The sequence below is a fragment of the Squalius cephalus genome (assembly GCF_949319135.1).
Source record: "Squalius cephalus genome assembly, chromosome: 3".
Classification (NCBI taxonomy): Eukaryota; Metazoa; Chordata; class Actinopteri; order Cypriniformes; family Leuciscidae; genus Squalius; species Squalius cephalus.
In genome coordinates this window covers 37,614,060-37,638,271 of record NC_137124.1, presented here as the reverse complement: position 1 = coordinate 37,638,271, position 24,212 = coordinate 37,614,060, and the positions used below count along the sequence as shown (strand labels likewise).

Sequence of the window (24,212 nt, the reverse complement as noted above, 5' to 3'; positions counted from 1 at the left end):
GTTCTGGCTTTTATAGCATTTATCAGAACTGGTTCTTGTGAAAAGTGTGGTTAATTCTGCTAACATGTGAATGTGTGCGTAAGGAAACGTCATGTATGTTGATTGATCGTATTCATATCTGATTGTGTTTGCACATTAATTTCTACATAAACGTATCTCCACTGATCTTCTGTTCCTGATCAGATTTTGAACACAACTTGGAGGGTATTTACTTGGTCTTCTCGTGACTGTTCACTAAAACTGCGGTGAGCAAGGGTAAATTCCCCTTTTGATGGTGACAGAATCTGATTGAAAGTGATTTATTTTCCATTTTCAACCACTTCATGTTTTATTAGGACAGAACATAGACGTGTTGGTGTGCGTGCATTTGTTGCTTCAGGTTTTACACATTCACCCGTCTGTAGATTTCAGTTGGTTAAGGAATCTCAGTTCCCATTTCTGTCACTGTGGCGTGTGGTTTTTCAAAGACAAGGGAAAATATGCTCAGCTGTCATTCATGCTGTCATGAGGCTGTCTGGGGAAGTCCAAAAACAATCTACTAAATGAGATGTATCCAAGCATAGCTTGATCTTAAGTTTTCTCTCTCAGTGTTTCATCAGGCAGCACAATCCAGAGGTTTATGGGACATTTTTCACATATAATGGATTATGCTTTTGGAAAAAGGGAATTGACTAATTTTAAAATCTTGTCAGTTTAAAAATAAATTCTGTTGTGAGCAGATTAACAATGTCCTCTTTTTTATATTAGTGTCTAGTGGTCAATTATCATTTCTTTCTCTGAAATTTTGCTCCAGGCACATCCATCATGTTGCTGTGAAATCTGTGGCCGCCTGCAAAGTCTAAATTAAAATCCCCACTGAGGACTGATTTACTCTTTATTGATGTAAGAAATACCCTCCCTGCTGCTCTGGCTGATGAAACCATTACATCATCCACACTTCCTTTTGGAAAACAGGGAGTCAATACTTCTTTTTGCACTACTTAAAAAAGACATTTAGTTCGTCAGCACCTATCATGACTCCAGGAGGCCCTTTTTTATGAGGTTAATGACCTTGGGATATATGAAGTCAGCACTGAGGTCAGTGGCTCTGTCAAGTACCATCAAAGTAGGGTTGTCCGACCTGTAAAGTTTGTATTTTATAGATGTAAAAGCTAACATCATAGTGCCCAATTATGCCTTTTTGAATATTGCCTTTCATGCAGTGTATTATAGGCTAACTGTTTGTGAATGTAAAAGGTCTGCAAAGTTCAAAAGTGCACGTCAAATAAAGTTATTGTCTGCTAAAAGAAAGAATCGATTCGAATTGCTGAAACAAGTCATCAGCCATTCCAATCTCACTTCCTCTTACATACCTACATAACAGTGTAACTAATTCGCATGATGCCAGCCTATGCCGTTCATTGGCTACCCTTGAATAATGCCTATTTTGTCCCGCCCTCAAACATTGTAATTGTAGCTGAGGACTGAAAGAGTTTGGTTCATGTCATGTCAAGAAGATGCTGTTTTCAGCGCTTCAAATCCACTTTGAATGCACTTCAAAAGGGCGAGGACACGCGCTGGAATTGGTATGGTAAAACCGACGCCGTTGTCGTTGTTACTGTTACTGTTCACTGTATCGAGCTGAGGAAGCCTCCAGAGCTGAAATTCAGATGTCTTTCATTTCCGAGACATGCTGTAAGCAGTAGACCAATCACATCTGACTGGGCCGTCTGACCAATCAGAGCATAGCAGGCTCGCGGAAAGGAAGAAACTAAATCTTCGAACCAACCGTTTCAGATCAATTTACCCTTGAAAATTGCATAATAATAAAAATCAACAGATTAGGTTTGAACAATGGCATGCAGCCATCCTTGTTAAATTATTGGCATATTCACATGCCTATTTTTTAAGGGTCTATGACTGGATCGTTGCTGTGATTATTATGTTTCTAGCATGTATGTTTGGTAACAGTTCTTCTAAACTTAATCAATGGGGTGTGTAGCTTTTTATTTCTTAAACAACCATGTTGGACCATCATGGCCATATTCCAGGATGTCAATGTAAAGATTCATCAGGCTTAATCTGTGAAAGAATGGTTGGGAGGGAGCATTAAGAATTATTTTCACACATGAATTGGCACCTCTGAGTCCAGACCTTAAATTCATTGAAAGTCTTTGGGATGTGCTGGAGTAGACTTTACAGAGTGCTGGACTCTTGCATTGTCAGTACAGGATCTTGACCAAAAAATGGATGCACCTCTTGATGGAAACAGTTATTTCCATCAAGAGGTGCATTAATTTACATAAAAACAGCGAATTTTTTTTTTTTTTTTTTGGCCGGACATTTTTTTTTTTTTTTTTTTTTCTACATTTTGAAGGAAGTCTCTTATGCTCACAAAATCCTGCATTTATTTGTTAAAAAAATCAAATAAATGTGTGTACATTTGCATTTACAGTGGAGGGCCATCCAATGATCCATTTTTTTTTATGTATAAAAAATAATTCTTTTATCATTATTTTAGAAAAACTTACAGAAGTACTGGTACTAAAGTATCACTACTTTTGACATCCTACATCAAAGTAATGCAAAGTGCATACTCTGTAAACATAGACCACATCTCTGTTCACTGTAATGAAATATAGGTCACCTTTGAGCTTATCTATGTAGGTTAACACCAGAATCACTTTTACTCCACAAATAAAGCAAGCAAAATAAACCACAGACTGAGGAAATGTCATATGCGTTTGTAAGTCGACTAACACAGAAGCGAGAATGATGCTTCATTGATTCAGTCGACCTTGAGCAATAGAGGAACTTCTACTTGTGTGCTGTCATGGAACATACAGGAGTGAAAGGAGCGGAAGGATGGAGGGAAGGAAGCAAAAAATGGATAACGTGCAGAAAAACAGATTAAAAACAATTCTGACAGCACTTCCTTTTCCTCTATTGAGCCCAGCTTGCAAGCATTTGAAAGGGGAAATGTCACCGGCATCATTCTTCTTAAACGTAATAGTTTTTTATTGTTTGTTGCTTTGCTTGTGCTCCCCCAATGAAATGAAAATTATTTTATTTGATAAATGTTATAGATTTTATTGTGAGCGATTCAGCCATGCATACGTCACAATACGGAAACCATCTGTCGCTACTTTGATTTCAATGCTACTTTAAATGTAGAGTCATATTGTACTGCCTATTTGTTTTTGTTTTTTTGTCATTAACAGTCACATTTTAATGTTTAATGACCGTTCTGTTTAAACTAAGGAGTATAATATACCTGGAGAGAGCAGTATTTCAGCATTCCTTTTCATCAATGGATACTTTTAACGTTTCCGGGGTTCTCAAATGCGGAAGTCATCATGGTTGGGTAAACTTCTATAGCGGTGAACGGGAGACGGCAGCAAATATCATTTTTGTATTTCCATTTTCTCCAATAGACTTTCCAAAAGAAGAAAAAGATATAGAAAGATTGATTACGTTGGTCAGAAGAGAGAAACATGTCAAATTTGCCATCACTCCCTCATCCGTTGTATTAGAAACACCCTCACAGCAGCGTTAATTCCTTTTTTGTTGTTGTTTTTTTCATTTCCTGAAATGGTAATATAACACAATATGTAAATGTTTATTCCATTATAAAAAAATGAAAACTTTACTAGATTTGTGATGTTAATATCCGTGGTAATGTGCCATCACAGCCTATAAAAAGGGTCCATAGTTTCTCATCTGAAGCACCATTCATTCATTTTCTCAGCCGTCTTTCTATTGCATGGCTGCAAGCTGCTTTCATAGGAATATCTTACAGAAAAATGTTCATTCTGTCATTATTTATTCACCTTAATGTTGTTCCAAACCTGTATAACTTCTCTTTTTCATGGAACATGTGAATGGGGCTTTCAGGACACAACACAAGGACACAAACTCGCCATAGAAGTATCATAAAAATGGTAAATCTGTTTGTACTTGAAACGAGGACTTTTCATAAAGTTACAATAGCCCGTTTACATAAGACATTAAATGTTTTTTTAGAAGTTCCAGCAGAATTGGGCACTGTTTTGTTGTGATCTTCAGAGAGGCCTATGGTCATGGTCCCTCAGGGGAAGGCTTTAGAAAGCTGAAAATAATTTGAATTGGTACTTAGCACACCCTGAGTCTCAGTTACTGTCTTGGTTTTGAACTGTGTGAAGCTCTTAACTGTCAGTCATTCCCATGAGGACGGACACAAAGAAACAGCCACGGGTCGAGTCGGACAGATAGCGGCGGAGCTGGAGAGAGAGCTATCTTACCGCATAACCTCACTGAGTAAATAGGGATAAGACTCCAGCTGAAAATCCGGGCCCTTTTTTCATTTTCTAATCACTTTTTACGAGTTGAAAAAAAAAAAACCCATTTCCTCATAATGCCAGTGAAATGGAATAGCCATCACTTGAGTCACATTCAGCCTCATATTTTCCTCAGGATCAAATGAACGTAAATATGCTCCAAAACAATAAAATCTGGGCGTCCTGTCATTGTTTTGTGTTCTGATTATCTCACAAGGCGTGTCGAGGAGAGTTTCAGCGAGCTGAATTGTTGTATGAAGTATGATAGTGTTTTTTTTTTTTGTCTTTATTTGTTTGACATCACTCAGTGGATAATGCTCACACCTCTCAAGGCGCACACATTTTAACTCCTCTCTCTGTAGGAAGACTTCAAGGAAATGCTGGTGGTTTTTCGTCGAATTGGTTTCTTTTTTATCGCTCTCGCACTTGCTTCACACTTCATTTCGCTCTTTCTCTGCGCTCTTCTCTCGTGACAACTCTTCTTCCAGCGTCTTGACATGTGGTGGGATCTCGATTTGATTGACTTCCACAGCCTTCATGTTTGGTCTTGTAACCAATTAAAGTCTCTCTGGCTTGAAGAAATGTTGACGTCTATTTTTCATCTGTAGAGTTCACCAGACACGAATAACTCAAATACACTTTGTTCAGTTATGTGCACTTTTTCTTTTTTTAACTAAGTGCATGATTTGACTGTTTTCACTTGTGAATGGCACAAACATATCAAAGTAGGCCTTGCTATGTGTCAGTTAAGCAAAGTGGCACATATTGATATTGGCATTTGTGGAGAATTTAACAGTTTGTCAAGTACTGCACGTTACTGTGCTTCAGATATAAAGCTCTGCCAATGCCTGATTCTTCCACTGATGGCTCATAACTTTGCCCGCACTTGAAACGAGCCTTTGCTGATATGCAAAATGAGTTACTCATTCAAAGTGGAAAAATTGTGAAAGTGAAGTGTATGTTTTTCCTTCAGCGTAATAGTTTTTTTTTCTCTCGTAGTATTTCGAAACCTGATTGTCTGATTGAACAAGCAGTCCTCTGAACCTTCATGCCAAAGCAACTGCACTAAGAGTCAACTGAATTTAGTATACCATCTGTTCAAATTTGAACAATAGAATATTTAATAATTCTTGATGTAAAAAAAACTCCACAACTTTTAAGTTTTTGGATGCAGCTTTGGTCTTATTGTGTATGATTCGTCATGTTATTCCAAAGAGAAAAAATTGAAATGTAATAACTTGCTCTATAACTAGTTTACGTGGAAGTCACAAAGTTTAGCAAGTAATGATAGATTTATTCAGAAACATTTCCACCGGGATACATTATGAAGGTGATCTCACGAAGGTGAACTTGACCTTCATCCTCCACGTCCCTCATGCAGATCTGGATCTATTCTGGAACATAATGGCCACTTTTCACTATCCAAACAATTCCCAATGGATACTATCTAGCCTTGCCTTGCATTTTGTTTACGAAAGTGAAATGGGTTGTGAATAGTGTTTCATGTTGATTGCGAAGCTGCATGTCTGGACTGCTAAAGGGAAATGTAAACGGAGCACAATGCAGTGTAGATAAATCTGTTAAAATAAAGGTTGCTTGGCATCTACGCCTCACTTGTATTTGGATTGTAGTTTAATTTATTGCACCAAATTAGCACCATTACCTTAAAATGATTTGATTAGAGGGGATGTGTCATGTCACTGTAATACTTCAGATTTCTTAATTTCTTCAGATTAAGAGCAGCCTGATGGACTGGGGCTGGTGAGAGAGATTCAAACTAGTTCTTATGTTACTGTTCCATTGATCACACATTCATCCTGTTGATCATGTGCAACTATTTTTATGCTTGCAAAGTTGGACATTTAGTTAAGAAGGTTTGTTTTGTGAATTCTGCTGATGTAAAACAAGATAACGCCACCAGGATAACAGTATTTAGCTGGTGGACACGGAGGAGCTTTTGTTGAAACTGTGAACAAGTCTTTGCACAGTATGCCATTTTCCCAGAGAAAGCGTTTTTGAAGTTTGTCAGTGAGTTTATATATGAAGCTTATGTTTAATAAATGTTTAATAAAAAATAGAATGTGTGTATATGTGAGGCATGTGGAAGAAGAAGGGGCCAAAAGACAAATCCCTTTGAATTGAGCCCTGTTCTGGAGATCCAGGACAGGCGGCTGGTGTTGGCCCCAGATGGGCCCCTGATTGTGGGGTTTGTGGTAGCAGCATGTGCTTGAAGCGAGCTGGTATCCATTATCCTCTCAAACATCAGCACTTCACTGTGGGAACCTTATTGATCTACAGCTCTATAATTATTCTACTAGCGCTTCTCTCTCTCTCTCTCTCTCTCTCTCTCTCTCTCTCTCTCTCTCTCTCTCTCTCTCTCTCTCTCTCTCTCTCTCTCTCTCTCTCTCTCTCTCTCTCTCCTTCACTCTTCTATTTTATCTTTCTGCTGAGCTCCTTATCCCCTTTCTTGCTCTTTTTTTCTTCCCTTTTAATTGCTTTTTTGTCTCTCTTATGTTCCTCTTCTCCCCCACACGTGCCTCATCCCTTCCCCTAATTCCAGCCCCTATCTCTCTTCTTCGTCTCTCTTCCCCTCTCTTTCTTTTTCAATGTTCCCTCACTCATTAAAGTGCAATGACCTTTTGTGTTCTATCAAACTTGAGAAAAAGCTTTGTTGTTTGTCTACAAGTAAATAAGACGGCTAATTTCTCTGAATATGTATTACAAAAGAGCAATTGTCGAGTCAGGATGCGGGTATTCAGTCAAGTTGTAACAAGTTCGCAGGTCGGCTTCAGTTCAGAAGTTTACAAAGATCCGTTTCAAACGTTGCAACTCAAGAAAGTAGGGCTGATCGATTGATTGCCTGTTAAATGAGATTGATTACGGCTGCCATGATTAACACATTTAATCCTTCAAGCAATTAAAGTTGACTCGACCACTTGTTCATTTTTGAGGTGTGAATACAGATGTTTCAAAAGCAAACAACTTTAGGAAGAGCTTTTGAAAACTTGATAGATAATGTGTCATGTTTGATTCAGGCTGCCATTTCTGCATGTTTACTTAAAATTCACCTGGCACATTCTGTAGGAGTTAATATCTTCCCATTGGTCGCTAAAGTCGCTGTATTAAATTTATATTGGTATGAACAATACATATACACTACTGTTTAAGAGTTTTGGGGTCAGTAAGATTTTGTTGAAAGAAACTTTCTGCCCACCAAGGCTGTATTTATTAGATCATAAAATCTGTAAAAACGGTAATATTGTGAAATATTGTTAGAGTTTTAAATAATTGTTTTTTTAACAATGTCATTTATTTCTGTTTTCAACAGTCATTACTTTAGTGTCATTCTTCAGAAATCATGCTGATTTAGTGCTTTTTTTTCCGGTTTCTTTGAATAGAATGTTTGAAGAACAGTATTTATATGAAATAGAAACTTTTGTAACAGTATCATTGTCTTTACTATCACTTTTGGTCAATTGAATGCAACCTTGCTGATTAAAAGTATTATTTAAAAAAAAAAACGTACTGACCTCAAACTTTTGAATGGTAGTGTATTTCAGGAATGCACATCTCAACTTTCTTTGGATATATTCATAAAAGAACATGGCATGCAGCTGACACACACACATAATAAATCTTTTGATGTATTAATCTAAATGAAGTGCAATTACAATATTAATGGGCATAATATACAATTAATATTTTTTTTAGACTTTTGTACTTCAGTACTTTGTCATATGCAGCTGCTTTCGGCTGTTGTCATTGTGTCTGAGGTGGTCTTCTCTGGTCTCGTGGCAGTGGCAGCGTGACTTGATTTGAGATCTTCCTGTAAGTCCCTCAGGTTCAGTGGAGCTGGATCAGGAAGCTGCAGCCATTGATTTTTCTCTCTTCTTCTATTTTAAACCCTCCACAGTCACTGTCTCCACTCAGCTTTGGCCTCAAGGCTGCTGTCAGTTTAGCACGGACCCCTGGGATGAGCTGTACCGTAAAGACTACGCCACGGGCGCAACCCTCAGCACAGCTCCTTTGGCCCTATGCTTTGCTTTACTAAAACAGACTCAAACAAGCGAATGGCGAAATACTCAAACTACAATACTGATATATATTTTGCTCCAAATATGCTCATGTTGTAATTTACAAAGCGAAACATATGTTGGCTCAAACCTTTGTGCAGCTGTCTCACTTTCCAAGTATGTTACCTAGCTTGCTAACTGAAATGAACCTGATTTTATCAAGCTGTGCTGCTGATACAATCATACATTCTAACTCTTTTTCTTATGATATTACATCAATAGTTCTGGAGTTTCTAACCTTTTCCCCCTTTTTTTTTTTTTTTTTTTTTTGGTCTGCTGAACCCCCTCAGAGATTTTAAGTTAGTATTTCAATACAACTATTGACACATTCACATGTTCACGTTTATCTTATGTCAATATTAATAATAATAGTTGTAGTAGTAGTTGTATAATAAAAATGAAGACACAAATATATCATCGTTGTAAATAAAAAACGAATATTTGATAATTATAATAATGAAATGCACTGTGTGTCTTGGGTAGTCATTGGGTTAGATTTGAAGTAATAACAGTTGTGGGGTCTCTATAGTTACAGCTTCAAACAGATGGGGTCACGACACGCCTTCAGGTTCTTTTGAAATGAGGTCACAAGCAAAAGTGAAACAATACAATCAATGTTCCACATTACTGTACTCTGATGATCTGTTACTCTACAATTCACTGTGACATTTCGAAGAAACAAGCCTTCGTCTGCCTGACGTGAAATATCACGGAATGTGCGGCCGTCATTGGGCTTTTCTTAAAACTGCTGTGTTGCTTTTCTGATTGTGATCATTTTACTACTGAAAGAAAAGTTACGGATTTACAACTAAATAAGCTTATTACATGGCTTGGTTGAATTCTAATGTAGAATGTGGTCTGTTATTTCTTTCATAACAGACCGCTGCTAAGTATAACACACCGTTGCCATGAAAAGCAGAGCGTTGCTATGGACGCAGGATTCTAACCGTAGAGACGTAACGGACTATTTTCTTTAGCGGAAGCAATACAATAGTTTTTAAATCAATAAACTCCTTTTTAAATCTATTTTGTGTCAAATTGTTGATTTATTTGGTAGGTAGCCATGTAATAAGCGTAATAACCTCCACTTCGCGTCGGGGTCCTGATCAGCCTGTCGGGGTTGTATTCGCTATAACAACCGCCTCGCTCTAGCTCTACATTATCCCTTACTTAATTGACAGCATCAGTGACATGAAAATAATTACGTTTTTAAAAAATACTCGCATTAACTGAATTTGATTACAGGTTTTAAAAGCAGAAATAATTTTTTTTTACTCATCCAAATTGTCCTTTTAGCACTTGGACTGAAAAAAAAACAAAACAAAAAAAACGTATAGAGTAAAAAAAAAAAAAATATTGACGTTGTAAATAAAACTACGTTTTTTGGAGTATGTTTTACTTGAAACAGGATTTCTGCTTGTCTTTCTTTATTCGCCATTACTCAAATTAAGGCCTTAAAAAGGTCTTACATTCATAAAGTTATGGCATGTTGCATGCATAGAAAAAAAATGATATCTAATTATAAAAATATTATAATTATATATATATATATATATATATATATATATATATATATATATATATATATATATATATATATATATATATATATATATATATATATATATATATATTATATTATATTCAGTATTTTTGTCCTGCTTTCCAATGCAAATATCAACATTCTTAAATTACAATACATTTACTTGAGATGCAAATGTAAAATGATGTTTTAATTGTTTTGTTTTTTTAAATTAAGTATGTTTATGCTTAAAACTAGGACAAATGTATCTATTAAAGAGTTGGAAACTTCCATTTGAATTAAGTTGATTTTTAATGAGCTCATTGGCAGATATTCTTGTTTTAATCATACACTCATTTCATTTTGGTCAGTTTCACAAAAAAAAAAAAAATCATATTCTATGTTACTTTGCATTTCATGCTAATTGTATCTTGGATTAAGAATATTTTTTTCTAAAATGAATTAAAAAGCAATGGATATCAGATGGAATATTTCTAATACAACATTGGGTTTCTCCCTAGACATTTAAAGAACATATTGACATTGTTTTCCCTACAATTTATCAGTTAAAATGTCTTTAGTTGGTCTTAAAAAGGTCTTAAAAAGGTCTTAAATTTACCTTCATAAAAACTGCAGAAACCCAAATACTATTTCAGCCTTATACTTAAAAACTTCTTTAAAGGTTGAAATATTGGACATTGCATCACAGATTTAGCAATTTTATCATGCTATATTCATTATATGTGTTAACACAACTTCTTTCAAAACGGTGTACTTTTTAACCTTTATCCCAGAGAACGCCTTGCCCTATAGACTTCCATTATAAGTTCATTACTGTACATGTGATTTATTCTTGCTTTCACTAAGTGAGGGCTGTGTCTGTGGCGAGAGCTAAACTTGCGTTTAACCCAGAACATTCCTTTAAGTCCCTGTAAAAGGGAAAGTAATGTGTTTTTGGCAGCAGGTATCACTGAACCGTGTCTTTAGACGGCTTTCCTGTGATAATTAGCCTGTTGGATGTAATCAGAATGGGAAAGTGGTTTACTTCGGCCACCTGTGTGTGTGTGTGTGTGTGTGTGTGTGTGTGTGTGTGTGTGTGTGTGTGTGTGTGTGTGTGTGTGTGTGTGTGTGTGTTTGTACACATGGTCATGTGAATGCACTCTCACAAGGTCACTACAACAGCTGCAAGCCTGCTAATCTCAAATAGTGGACAGGTGTGTGTGTTTGCCCGTTGCGGCACATTTGAGTGCGTGAATGTGTTTGCCCCTCGTTGAGTGATGGGAAACGGGACTGTGTTTTTTTACAGTAGCACTGTATAGGCCTAGTACACAGGTGTGCTTTCAAATATTTGTCTGCAGAAAAATACTGTTTTTGTTTGTATCGTGGTTGAATTTCTGCTAAAGTGTTTTTCTCTCTATACAGGAAGTTTGGGGAGCGCCCTCAACCACAGCGCCTGACAAGGTACGTTTATCACCTTCACATGCTATTAACAAACAAACAAGCTGAGAAAAATGAACAACTTTTCCGCCCTCTGGTACGGCCTACATTTGTGCATTACATGAAAATGTTAAAATCTGTAAATTGGTTAACTATTACAGTTACCTATTAGTAACCATGTAGTTGTTTAACATCACATCTATGTAATTTTACTATAAAATGCTAGCAAGTTTTTTCAAGTAAAAATTATTAATTATTTTCCAGAAATCCCTGTGTTTAGTTTCTTATTTTTGCTCTCAGTAATAATAACCCATATAAAAATAGTGTTTTGTGTTATGTATTATGTTAATTAGTTAGTTCATGTTTATTGTATTATTTCAGCATTGTGTGTTATCCTAGTGTTTTGTTTTTGTTTTTGTTTGTATGACCCTGTGCACTGTCTATATATGAGTATTGGCCATGTTTTATGGACTTACAATGAACTAATTCGTCATGTGGCTTTCTGTTGCATCACCTGAATTATCATGGTTGTAATCAGTACATTTTAAGCTAAAAGCAGATTTTGGTATATTAACATTATATCATTTAATGAAATATATGCTCACTTTCCACTTTATTAAGTACCACCTTTCTAGCACCGGGTTGGACCCACTTTTTCCTTCAGAACTGCCTTAATTCTTCGTGGCATAGATGCATCAAGGTGCTGGAAACATTCCTCAGAGATTTCCATATTGACATGATCGAATCACACATTTGCTGCAGATTTGTCGGCTGCACATCCGTGAATCAGCGAATCTCCAGTTCCACCACATCCCAAGTGTGCTCTATATTGAATTTAGATCTGGTGACTGTGAAGGTCATTTGAGTATAGTGAACTCATTGTCATGTTCAAGAAACCAGTGTTGGAAGTGGCCAACAGAAGATGGGCATACTGTAGTCATAAAGGGATTGGCATGGTACGAAGGGGCCAACGTGTGCCAATAAAATATCCCACAAACCATTGATACAAGGCAGGATGGATCCATGCTTTCATGTTGTTTATGCCAAATTCTGACCCTACCGTCTGAATGTTGCAGCAGAAATCGAGACTCATCAGACCAGGCAATGTTTTTCCAATCTTCTATTGTCCAGTTTTGGTGAGCCGTGTGAATTGTAGCCTCAGTTTCTTGTTCTTAGCTGACAGGAGTGGCATCCGGTGTGTTCTTCTGCTGCTGTAGCCCTTCTGCTTCAAAGTTCGACGTGTTGTGAGATGCTCTTCTGCAGACCTCAGTCCTAACAATTTGAGTTACTGTGCCTTTCTATCAGCTCAAACCAGTCTGGCCATTCTCCTCTGACCTCTGGCATCAAGAAGGCATTTTCACCCAGAGAACTCTAGAATTCTCTGTAAAGCCTAGAGATGGTTATTCGTGAAAATCCCAGTAGATCTGGAGCTTCTGAAATACTCAGACCAGCCCGTCTGGCACCAACAACCAGTTCAACGTCACTTATATCACCTTTCTGCCCCATTCTGACGCTCAGTTTGAACTTCAGCAGATCGTCTTGATCATGTCTACATGCCTAAAAGCATTAAGTTGCTGCCATGTGATTGGCTGATTAAATATATGCATTAGCAAGCAGTTGAACAGGTGTACCTAAAAAGTGGCCCGTGAGTGTATGGCTATAATTTATCAAATATTCAGTCACCAATGTGCCATCCTGTAATACCTGAAACATTGTCAAAGTATTTAAAAAAAAAAAAAATTATGGTTTATATGTCATTTCTACCAACCACAGCCTTTTTGCAGTAAATTTAATAGGATTTTGTACAGTGTAGAAATGATAAAATTTTCCTTTTTTTGGAAAATCTTATATTATACAAGTAATTTTTGACAAAAATATATTCATAGTTGTTGCAACAATGTTTTAGACAAAAATGTGAAAGAAAGGTATGCACATTTATCGAAAATCTTATGTTTAAGCTTATAGAAGGTATGCCACGTAAGTGCATCATTGGCTAAGACATTTAAAACTGTGAAACTGTTGAGATTTACAATGTAGGTTTTCGAATAGTTCCTACACTGCTGAATGACTCGGTATGTAAAAACAAAACATGAAACCACATATAAAGCAAAAGGGATCCGTTTTCCCTTCACAAATTTGAATGTGATTTCTAATATTGAAACTATATTTTTTCCTGAAATTAATTGGTCTATGTTGGGTAGCACAGACAACATAGACCTGTTTATCAGACATTTTTGTCTGAGATTTAATCTTTGGCAGCATTACAGTTTATTTAATGGCCGGTCTGAAAATAAAAGCACTGTTGGCTCAGGACGGCCACTGAGCTTTGGTTTTAGAGTCTCTCGACACTGCTGTGGAGTTTTTCCACAGTTTCTGTCCCTTTTTGTCGCCAATCGTTTCACTCTACTTTCTCTCAGCCTCTTTCTCTCGTTTCCTTCTCGTCTCTCCTTGTTCTTTTCCTCCATCCATCCTTTTTTTGAAGAGTCAAAATTAGAGGCCAAGAATTCACTCAAGAAATAAGGAACGAAACGTTTTCAGACGAGCCGTTCTGTGAAGCAGCTCCAGTCAGCGGTTTTTGTTTTGAGTGGAGAAGTGAGGGACATGGAAAATGATAGAGAGGAGAGAGTTCAGCGCTGCCCGCCCAACCCGTGCCACACGCCCTGCGGTGAACTCGCAGCACGACTGCATTCTGGCACAGATGACACACGCCCTGGCAGGACGTTGCCACCGCTTCACGGCCCCTGTCTGTGCTGGGCCCCGTCCCTTACGGTTCACTAAGGTGCTGTTCAGTCATAGGTTAGGAGCAGATTAGGTCAGATTCATTTGGGTCAAACTTATTTAGAGGATGCTTTCTGTGGACGTCAGTTATTTTAATGAAATGTTCGCATGGTGTGACTGCTATAGGGGATAAAGTGATGAAGTGTGTGTGTGTGTCGGTGAGCCAATTGCTAAAGATAATGTGACATGCCCGGAGGAAGATGAACCTCTTTAAACCTCTAGAGTCTCAATTAACTGGCAGAGTATTATACAAACTATCTTCTTCTCTTCTCGTGCACATTCAAACATGCAGCTTTGGCACAAGTTACTGTTTTAAGCAGTATTACTAATTCTGCAAAATGTGGGCATGAACTAACTTGAGCATTTTGTCGTTCAATCTTCCCTCTTTTCTCTCCAATTGTCTAGCCTTTTCTCATATATAGTTTGATAGCTGTCATTTGATTTTTGTTGTTGTTGTCCAAAGACTGTCTATCTCTCTGTCTATTTAGATATATTATTATTCTTATGTGTTTTTTAAAATATTCTTTAGTGAACTATTAACCGTGGTTGCTACTAGTGGGAACATCCAAATTCTTGACCGAATTTTATTAGAAACATATGTGTCCCTGAGTGCAAGATAAGTCACCAATAGTTTTCATCTGAAGAGAAAATCTGTATGCCCGCTAAAAATATATTTGTTTGCTTTTACACTAACACGTACACTACCATTCAAAAGTTTGGAGTCTGATTTTTTTTTAAAGAAAGTAATACTTTTATGCAGCAAGAATGCATTCAATTAATCAAAAGTGATAGTAACGAAATTCATAATGATACAAAAGATTACTATTTCAATAAATGCTGTTCATCAAAGCATCCTGAAAACAGCGTGTCTTGGTTTCCAAAACCAATATTACACTGCACAATTTTTGTCATACAATTCGGAATGTTTCTTAACACCAAATGAGCATATTGGAATGATTTCTGAAGGATCATGTGACACTGAAGAATGGGGTTATAATGCTGAAAATTCAGCTTTGCCAACACCAAAATAAATTATGTTTTAAAATATATAAAAATGGAAAACGGCTATTTTAAATTGTAATAATATTTCACAATATTACTGTTTTAACTGTATTTTGATCAAATAAATACAGCCTTTGTGAGCATAAGAGACTTTTAAAAACATTTAAAATCTTAACCCCAAACTTTTGATGGGTAGTATAGATGGCCTCAAAGTAAATAGATATGGATTACAAAACAACAAAACTCTTTGCATCATGACCTGTTGGAGATTTAAGAAAGAGTACATCAGTAGTAAAAGATGCAGATAGCATTGGAAGGTTTGATTTATTTCCACCAATCACTTTTAAATGAATGTCCAAGATGTTCATGGAAGTCTATGGTTCTATTGTACATACTATATGTATATGTTTATACTTTAGGTGCCATAATGGCACATTACCTTATTCTTCCCTGTTCATTTATTGAAAAACAGTTTTGAACTGGAAATATTAATTTATTGTCTTTTAGTCATTAAAATGTACTGAATACGTACTGTATAATGTTTTGCTTTTTAACAATTTTGACTATTACTTGGACCATTTTCTCATCCAGTTGATTTTTCCTGATTAAAATGCTCTTTTAAGCCATTTCAGTGCACTTTCACAAATACCAAAATATATTAAAACCTTTTTGTTGTCAGTGTTCAGCGCCATTAGGCTAGTTCACCATTATTTTTCTTCTTTTTTAAAAAAAATGGTGAGTAACATCAGCTTCGGACTTCGGAGCCATTCATTTAAAGACAATTGAATGATTCAATTCCACATTTATGACACAAATAAAGAAAGATCACCGAAAATATGGTTCTTGACTTATGTAGCCCACATTGTGGTTTTCCAATTACAAAGCTTTGGTCTGTCTGACTGTTTTAATCTTTCTGGTCATTGTATCTTATGTGGCGTTCTGACTTTCTTGTCCTGCGGTTTAGAAACGTAATAAAATATGTGTATGTAGATTATGGCGTGTGTTGTGGGTTCGCTGTTGCGTGTTCAGTGTTTGTGTGCGTGTCAGAAGCTCTTCCTGTTGAAGTGCCCATATTTGTCATGCTGTTGCTGAAAACTTATGACTCACATAGGCTTATCCACTTCTTCCCTCAATGTGTGTCTGGCTTTGTGCGTATGTGTATCTGTGTGCTGTAGCTTGTTGCGTTTTTCTATCCTTCTGTGTCTAAATGTTATTTCATATTGGTTTTCTCCTCTTACAGTAAGGTGCACATATAGATCTGAATATGTCTTTCAGTTCTTTTTGAACTGAAGTCTCTCTATCGATCACTACAGTTTTGTTTAAGTATCTGTGTATGTGTGTTTTCCATGAGGGAGCTGAAGGTCTGTGGTTTTTCTCTTCAGCATATGACGTCACATGGCCCAGCGGCTTGACTTTGCGTGCAAGACCTTTGCTTGTGCGTGTGTATAGGAAAACTCTGATTGATCTTCAGGACCGCTCGCATGAAGTTGCATGTTATTGATGACCTTATTTTTACCAGCACTGCAAGATGCAATAAACCATGACATGGATAACGCCAAGTTTGGTTCAAATGTTCCCCGTATATGTTGGCCAATGAAATAAACCTCAACTTCTATCATATGATTTCCACTTTAGCATTCGGGTGGCGTATGTTTTGGATCCTAAGTGATCTATGATCTTTAAATACATTTTTGAACTGAACACACAACTGCATATTTTCAAAATCTTCTTGTCGGTGGGTTGTCAGAACAACTAGTCATTTTAGAAAGCTTTGTATAATTACAAAGTTCAACGTCCACCAGACACACTTCCAGATATGTTTTTGAAAAAAAAACCCACTTTGCTCACCATGGCTGCATGTATTTGAACAAATACAGTAAAAACTGTAATATTGTGAAATATTATTGCAATTTAAAAGAACAGTTTTCTATATGAACAGATTTTAAAATGTAATTTATTCCTGTGATGGCAAAGCGTCATTACTCCAGTCTTCAGTGTCACATGATCCTTCAGAAATCCCTCTAATGGGCTGATTTGGTGCGAAATCTGTTTGGCTGCTTAATACTTTTGTGGTATCCGTGATCATTTTTTTCAGGATTCTTTGATGAACAGAACAGTATTTATTTGAAATAGAAATCTCGTTTTACTCTCACTTTTGATGACTTGACGGCATCCTTGTATTCATTTCTTCTTCTTCATTATCAAAAAAATCTTACTCAACCCAAACTTTTAAACTGTAGTGTATTCGCAACCTTCTATGACTATGAACGACTAACTGACTATAACCTATTATCAAAACCATAATAGTCCTTGAAAACAAATGGAGGTGTATAAATTATGCACATTGCTCACAGCAGGTGGTTTGAAGTCTGACAGTAATTGTCTTGAAATGTATTGTTGAAGGTGGTGAATTTGTCATATAATTAGTGCTTTGATGACTGAGGTGAATTTGAAGAGTTTTACCATCTTTAGAGGTTACTGTTACAGTATAGGCACGTTAAACCTTTCTCTGATAAGTTGCATCCTAAATTTCAGCCTCTTTTTGCATTGTCGCCTAAAAAGCGACAAATGTATATAATCTTACTGGTCAACCTCACTAGTCACTACTGAACTGATCATGTTGACCTAACTTTCCAGAAAAAAATGGCAACCTTTTTTAGCTGAGAGCTATACTGTCAGATGCAATGCTAACAGAAGATGTATTATGGTTTTCCTAGCATCCTTGTAAATGGCGAGGGCCATCAGTAAACTCTCTTCTGAGATGCTTTGTAAACACTGCTGGTGTTTTTGTGAATTGTCATGTTGCCTGATATCAAAGCTGAACCCTGTTGATTTGAAAACACTTGAGCATTGGACGGAAATGTCGAAAGTCTCTGAATGTTCTTGCTTTGCTGTCTGTAATCACGATTCAGACGTGCAGCTGATTTCATGTGTCTCTTTGCACTGTTGAGGGAATTCACTAGCATTTGGGGAAACGGGTACATTTTATCCGGGGATAGAGGAGGGCTCTGCTCAGAAAAGATTTCGATCTCGCGTTTCTGAGGCACACAATCCAAATCCATGTCAGAGATGGTCGCTGAGTCTTCCTTTTCTGAACACACACACGGCAGGTTATTAGAAGTATCAAAGGTTTCAGATGACATGGGCCTGAGGAAGATGACATCACCAGATCTGCAGGAATTCGCTGTATGTGTGTGTCCTGTGAGGCTGGGAGGTTCAGAACAGTTTAGTATTTACTCGGTTCACAAGGTTCACTGACATACAAGATATTAGATAAACCTGTATGCAAGCTGCCAGGTAGGATATTTTTCTTCAGTGTTCTTTTATGACGGTAAAATCATTTAGCATGAGGGAAAATACAAATTTGACAGTGTACGCTTAGACCCAAGTCTTACTGCTTTTATAAAATGCTGACAATAACAAGAAATAACAGAAATCAAAAGTAATATAAATAAATTATTTTATTTATTTATATATTTTTTTATATTAAGTCCATTTTGGGGCCATTCATACGGAAACAATTGCATTGTTTAAAGCACTATAAATTAATGTGACTGATAACAAAGACATAAATTAGCGTAAATAAGTATGGCATATGCAACTGGAAAGATCAAATCTTTTTCCCCCACTAACGTGTGTCTTTTTTTTTTTTTTCTCTCTTGGCCTTTATTTAGATAGTATAGTAGGTGACCAGGAGGGAAGTGAAGTTGGAGATAGAGAGGGGAGCGGGGTCGAACCCGGGACGCCCAAAATGTCGGATGACTGCTCACGAGGCTATCAGCTCGAATGTGTCTTACGTTTTTAAATGCAATAAATGAGAGACGCAGGGTAGTGGAATGAAAAAAAGAACAAGCTCTGTATCTGAAATGGAATACTTCTCATAAATGATGCGATAAACAGTATTCCAAAAGAGTAGTATGTCCAAATACTTAGTATTCACAAAACAGGTGAAAAGCACCCGGATTACCTACTACTTCCGCTGATATTCTGGAGTGTGATTCCATGTCTTTCTTTCTTCAGTCGAAAAGAAATTAAGGTTTTTGAGGAAAACATTCCAGGATTTTTCTCCATATAATAGACTTCAATGGCAGCCAACGGTTTGAAGGTTCAAAGGCTTGACACGATCCCAGCTGAGAAATAAGGGTCTTATCTAGAGAAACGATTGGCCATTTTCAAAAAATAAATAAAAATGATATACGTTTTAACCACAAATGCCCGTCTTGTACCATCTCTGAGATGCGCCACGCATTACGTCATCACGTTGGAAAGGTCACGCAATCAAGCTGCATTGAGACTGACATTTGGACCTTCAAACCGTTAGCCACCATTGAAGTCCATTATATGGAGAAAAATCCTGGAATCTTAATTTCTTTTCGACTGAAGAAAGAAAGACATGGACATCTTGGATGACATGGGGGTGAGTAAATTATCAGGACATTTTTATTTGAAAGTGAATGACTCCTTTAAGATTTGCCTTCACGTCTTACCGGAATTATCATAAAAATAAGTTTCCTAGTCGGAAATTAGACATGAACGCCATCTCAAGTTGTATTTACTACTGGAAATCTCTGAGATAATTTTGATTCTTGAGTTTTCAAGTTGGACATGCCATCAACTTTAAACATGGCAGAGGGGAGAACGATTGCTACATCACTTTGTCTTGTCAATAAAGTAGTGCATATTGTCCATTTGAAGAATACCATATGTTTTGTACACAGCGAAAATAGTATGTATTTGACCGAAAATCCAGAATCGTCAGCAAGCTGACTATTTCGATTTTGCGGTAAATGTCAACGAATGGGATGCTGCATTTTATTCAGAATGAAATATCTTTACTATATTTTGGCTTAAATCTTTCCCCAAGAAATAAGAAAGAATAAACCTGGCGTTCTCCATAATTCCTTTTCTCTCTGACAACAAAGCACTTGAGTGCGCCAAGCTCGTAATCACGACTTTAGAAGTGGGAAGTAGGAAAGGCAGCATGTGAAGGCAGCGTTATGAATTGCACTGAAGCGACGCGACTGATGCTGGAAGGTCACATGACAGTAACAACATGCCAGATGTACTATGTCCAAATTTAATTGACTATTTCATACATTATAGAACTTATATACTTGCATATTGCTATACTTTTTTAGCGGTTGTGAAGTAAATTCATATGTAGTATCTACTCAACATGCAATTTCTGGATGCACCTATGATCTAGAACTTTCTTAGCTTTAGTGCTCCATTTTTAGATCACTGCATCGTGAGCGGGACGCAATACGCATGTTATGTCGGTGCACAAACTACTCAATGCACCTTTAATATAAAGCGGATAATAGATATTTTTGCTGACACAACAGTGCTGTTTGTGTGGCATCACACAGCATGTTGCCCTCAATGTGGGGAGGCGGATTTGATGCTGGAAACTTAATTAGGCCAAGTTACTTTTACCTTAAACGTTATTTCTCCTGTTAGTCTTGGTGCACGTTTTCAGCGAGCCTGTCTCTCGTCTTGTAGGAGAAGGATTATTGTCAGAGCACAACCCCTTTCACCTCTCTTACCTCTCATTCTTCCCCTCCCACCCTCATGTCGCAGGGCCCCCTTGCTTTCCATAACAAAAGCCTGTCTAACTTGAGCGTGTGTGAGACGTTTGCGTGGCAAAGTGAAGCTGCTTGTGTCTGTGTGTGTGTGTAAGCTGCCCCCACAATTACCCCATCTCTGTGTCCCTCTGAGCATTTTGACGTGTCAGGTGTCACCGACATCTGTGCAAATGAGCCGTTTTTTTGTGCGTAACCTTTTTTTAATCCAACACTTAGGGTCTGTTACAGATCAGAGTGTTTTCATCTTCCTGCAGAATATTTCTGTTTGGGATTCTGTTCAAAGCACGTATGTTATTGCATTAAACAACCTTGAAGCAATTTTTTTTATTTTTTTTTTATGTTTCCTTGAAATGCATCACACTTGCAGAGTGTCCACATTTAGAGAGCTAATTTAAGTTTGCACATGCTGGGATGTTTTTCGTTAGTTAACTGAGGTAATTGGAACACTGACACGAAATCGGAATTCCTCGATTATGAGCTAAGAGTTTTTGTGGCGTTTGACTTGTACACACACACATTGTTGTCCTTTTGCCCTTTTTCTTATCCCCCCCTCTTCCCCTTCTTTTTATTTTAAAGACCCCCAGCTGGAAAGCTGAGGTTTTTGGCCACAGTGTTTGTATGCTTTCTGCAAGCAACACATAGTTGCACTCACCAGAGAATTGGCTAATCAAACTTGGGCCTGTGTTTCTAGTCAAGCTCTGGAGATGTGGGTTTTGAAGCGCATACAGGCCTTCAGAAAGCTTTCTCTTCAAAAAAACACGCACACATGCTTTCACCAGAACCGTCTACAATAGCAATTCTAAAGCAGATTAACAGGTCTGAAACACAAGGAGATGTTTTAAAAAACATTTAACTGTGGTATTGGACTTAAAGCAGACAAGTGAAAAGCTGCCGTTTTTATGAAAATACTTAACAAAAATGTAATCTTACCTGTTTCAGTAATGGATTTTAGTTTTTTCTATGATAATGTTTTATCAAAGTTTCGTTACTTGGCAGCCAGAATCAGGCAGCTTGTCTTGCAAAGAGGATAGACCAAAATCGGTTTGTCGAAATAACATTTCAATAACATACTTCAAATCAAGATTAAAATCTGACATCGATGGTATGATATACTTTGCTGCTTGAATTCAAATCACGTTAAAAAATGTGTGCCTTTCCAGCTAATGTGCAAGTGCCTTCGAGTGTAAAAAAAAATAAAATAAAAAAAAAACCTTTTAAATGTAAGGTAGCACTTTCATTCCTACAGCACTGCATTACGTTTACTCCCGTTCATGTATTTACATGTGGACCGTATACCGTATATGGATGTGCATGAGTAATCAATTGGTCGAGATTTTGCATACGTTATTATTTTTGAACGCGCATTTTAAGTTTACCTGTAATCATTTACGTTGGTTTTTATTATGTGTTTGAGTATGTGGCTACAGATTTACTCACAATTCCCATTACTCCCATTTTCGGTCTTATGTGTTTCTTTTCCTTCTGTGATTTCAGAGAAGCCATGCGGAATTACCTGAAGGAACGAGGAGACCAAACTGTGCTCATCCTCCACGCTAAAGTTGCACAGAAATCATACGGCAATGAAAAAAGGTAAATGACCACTGCGATTCTTGATGAATTCACGAGATGAAATTTAACTATGAACATTTGCAACATTTTTTATTATTATTGCAATGTGTCTCACTTTTTTTCAGCATCTTACGCCATGAGCGTTGCGATTTTAAGACACATTAAAACTTTTTTACACTGTTCCATTCCTAACCTTGAGCACAAAAACGTATCCCATGTGAAACCCCTTATGCTGTCCATCTCTTCCCTAAAGTAGGAATATTAGGTTTTTAGGGAAGAATGGAGTAAAATGAAGAGGTGAAAGGACAAGAGAAGGAAAGAACATTTAAGAAGAAAAAAAGGAGGGAGAGAGAAGCTGATAAGAAAAGAAACCAAATAATGACAGGAAAGAGAAAAGAAATGATAAGGGAGGTGAGGTGATATGAGACAGGGAAGTGAAGGAGAGAAGGTCAGCGGAAAGAGAGACAAGATGATAACTGTAGAGAACCACAGTGTCTGGGGAACTGATGTCGCGGTTACAGCTCGCTCGGCCTCATTTGGCAGAGAGACAGCACTGTTATTCGTGAACAGCACAGCCAAAACCTGGACACTTGTCAAGAGCGACAGAATGCCAGATGAGAACAAAAGTATGCGCTTCATGAAATCATATACATGTGTTCTGTAATCAGAGATGATTTATGAGGAGGAAATGTATCACTTAGCTTCAATTGAAAATGAATGTGAAGCACTTGACTTGTTGCACCAGTTCTGCTCCTTTGCATGTCTTTGAGACCATGTTGTCTTTTAAAATTCCTAATGGTTACTATTACCGTTGGACACAATAGCAACACCCTGGAAAGCAACTACCTGCAAACCAATGCCATAACAACCCCCCCAAAACATCCTAGGGTCACTGATTTTGCCAAGTAAGACCTGTTCCTGGATCAACATATTTTGTTGATCCTGAAACAACATTCCTGTCCAAAAACAGTCCTAATCGTATCCCTACCCCTAAACATAACCCTACCCATAATTTATCTCTAAAATCAGAGGGAAATGATAGGTGAATAACACTGATGTAGAAGCACCTAACCCTGGTTGTAAACCTAAACTTGTAAACAAACTGTAAACTTGTCCCTCAAATCTGATTGGTTGATTGGAATATTGTTCCAGGATCAACAAAGATGTTGATCCAGGAACATGTTGTACTTGGTTAGCGTTTTGTCATTTTGCACGTGTTTGGTTAGCATTTTGGTGGTGAGATTAGATTTGTGCAACTGTTTCCATCAGAAAATGTCAAACTCTAGTTGTCTTTGTAGCTGTATGTAGTAAAGTCGTGGTTTTACATGGTGGTGAACATCAAAATGACATCAGAAATGTTATATACAGTAGATTAAACCAACACGTTGTTGCTGCCTTGTCAATGACAAATTGATATAGGTCAAACTCGTAAGTCTACTGGTTCTGACTACGACATGCGTCTTTCACTATTAGGATGTGAAAGTAGACTTCAGACATGTCTTTTCCTTTTTCATTTCAAAGACACCAATACAGAAAATGCTAAACAGTGCCAACAAATTGATTTAAAAACTCTTGGGGTTGGGTCTGTCCCCTAACTCATATCTACAGCATCTCTGTCTGACTGGATGTGGAACCGCTGTTATTCCCCTTTTATTGCACCAGTTTTCAGATATTAGCCGCAGTTCTGTGTCATGAGCATTCCCCCGCCTCACGTCTAGACGTTTACAAGCATTTCTCCAAGATGTGCGGTGAGCTGATAACGTCACCCACAGAGATCACGGCTTTAATGTCAAGTACAGATTCCGTGCTTCGGTATTCAAGGTCACACTGATTGCTATCTGTTTGCTCTTACATCCCTTTGATGATCTAGGCCACAATATGCACGAGATAAGCAAAGATGACATAGACCCCAGACTCTGGTGAGGTTCAGGACGTGGTGTAAGACAGTGTG

General features: G+C 37.4%; 1 protein-coding gene across 2 annotated transcripts in view; it reads left to right on the top strand.

Moving 5' to 3' along the window:
* The window catches only part of rbpjb (recombination signal binding protein for immunoglobulin kappa J region b), a 54,202-nt gene that overhangs the window by 17,856 nt on the left and 12,134 nt on the right, over window positions 1-24,212 (top strand). For both annotated transcript variants that reach the window (XM_079866817.1, XM_079866816.1), the window contains exons 2-3: window positions 11,313-11,351; window positions 22,187-22,282. In XM_079866817.1, coding sequence (XP_079722943.1) covers window positions 11,313-11,351; window positions 22,187-22,282 — 135 coding nt within the window. The remainder of the gene's footprint in view (window positions 1-11,312; window positions 11,352-22,186; window positions 22,283-24,212) is intronic.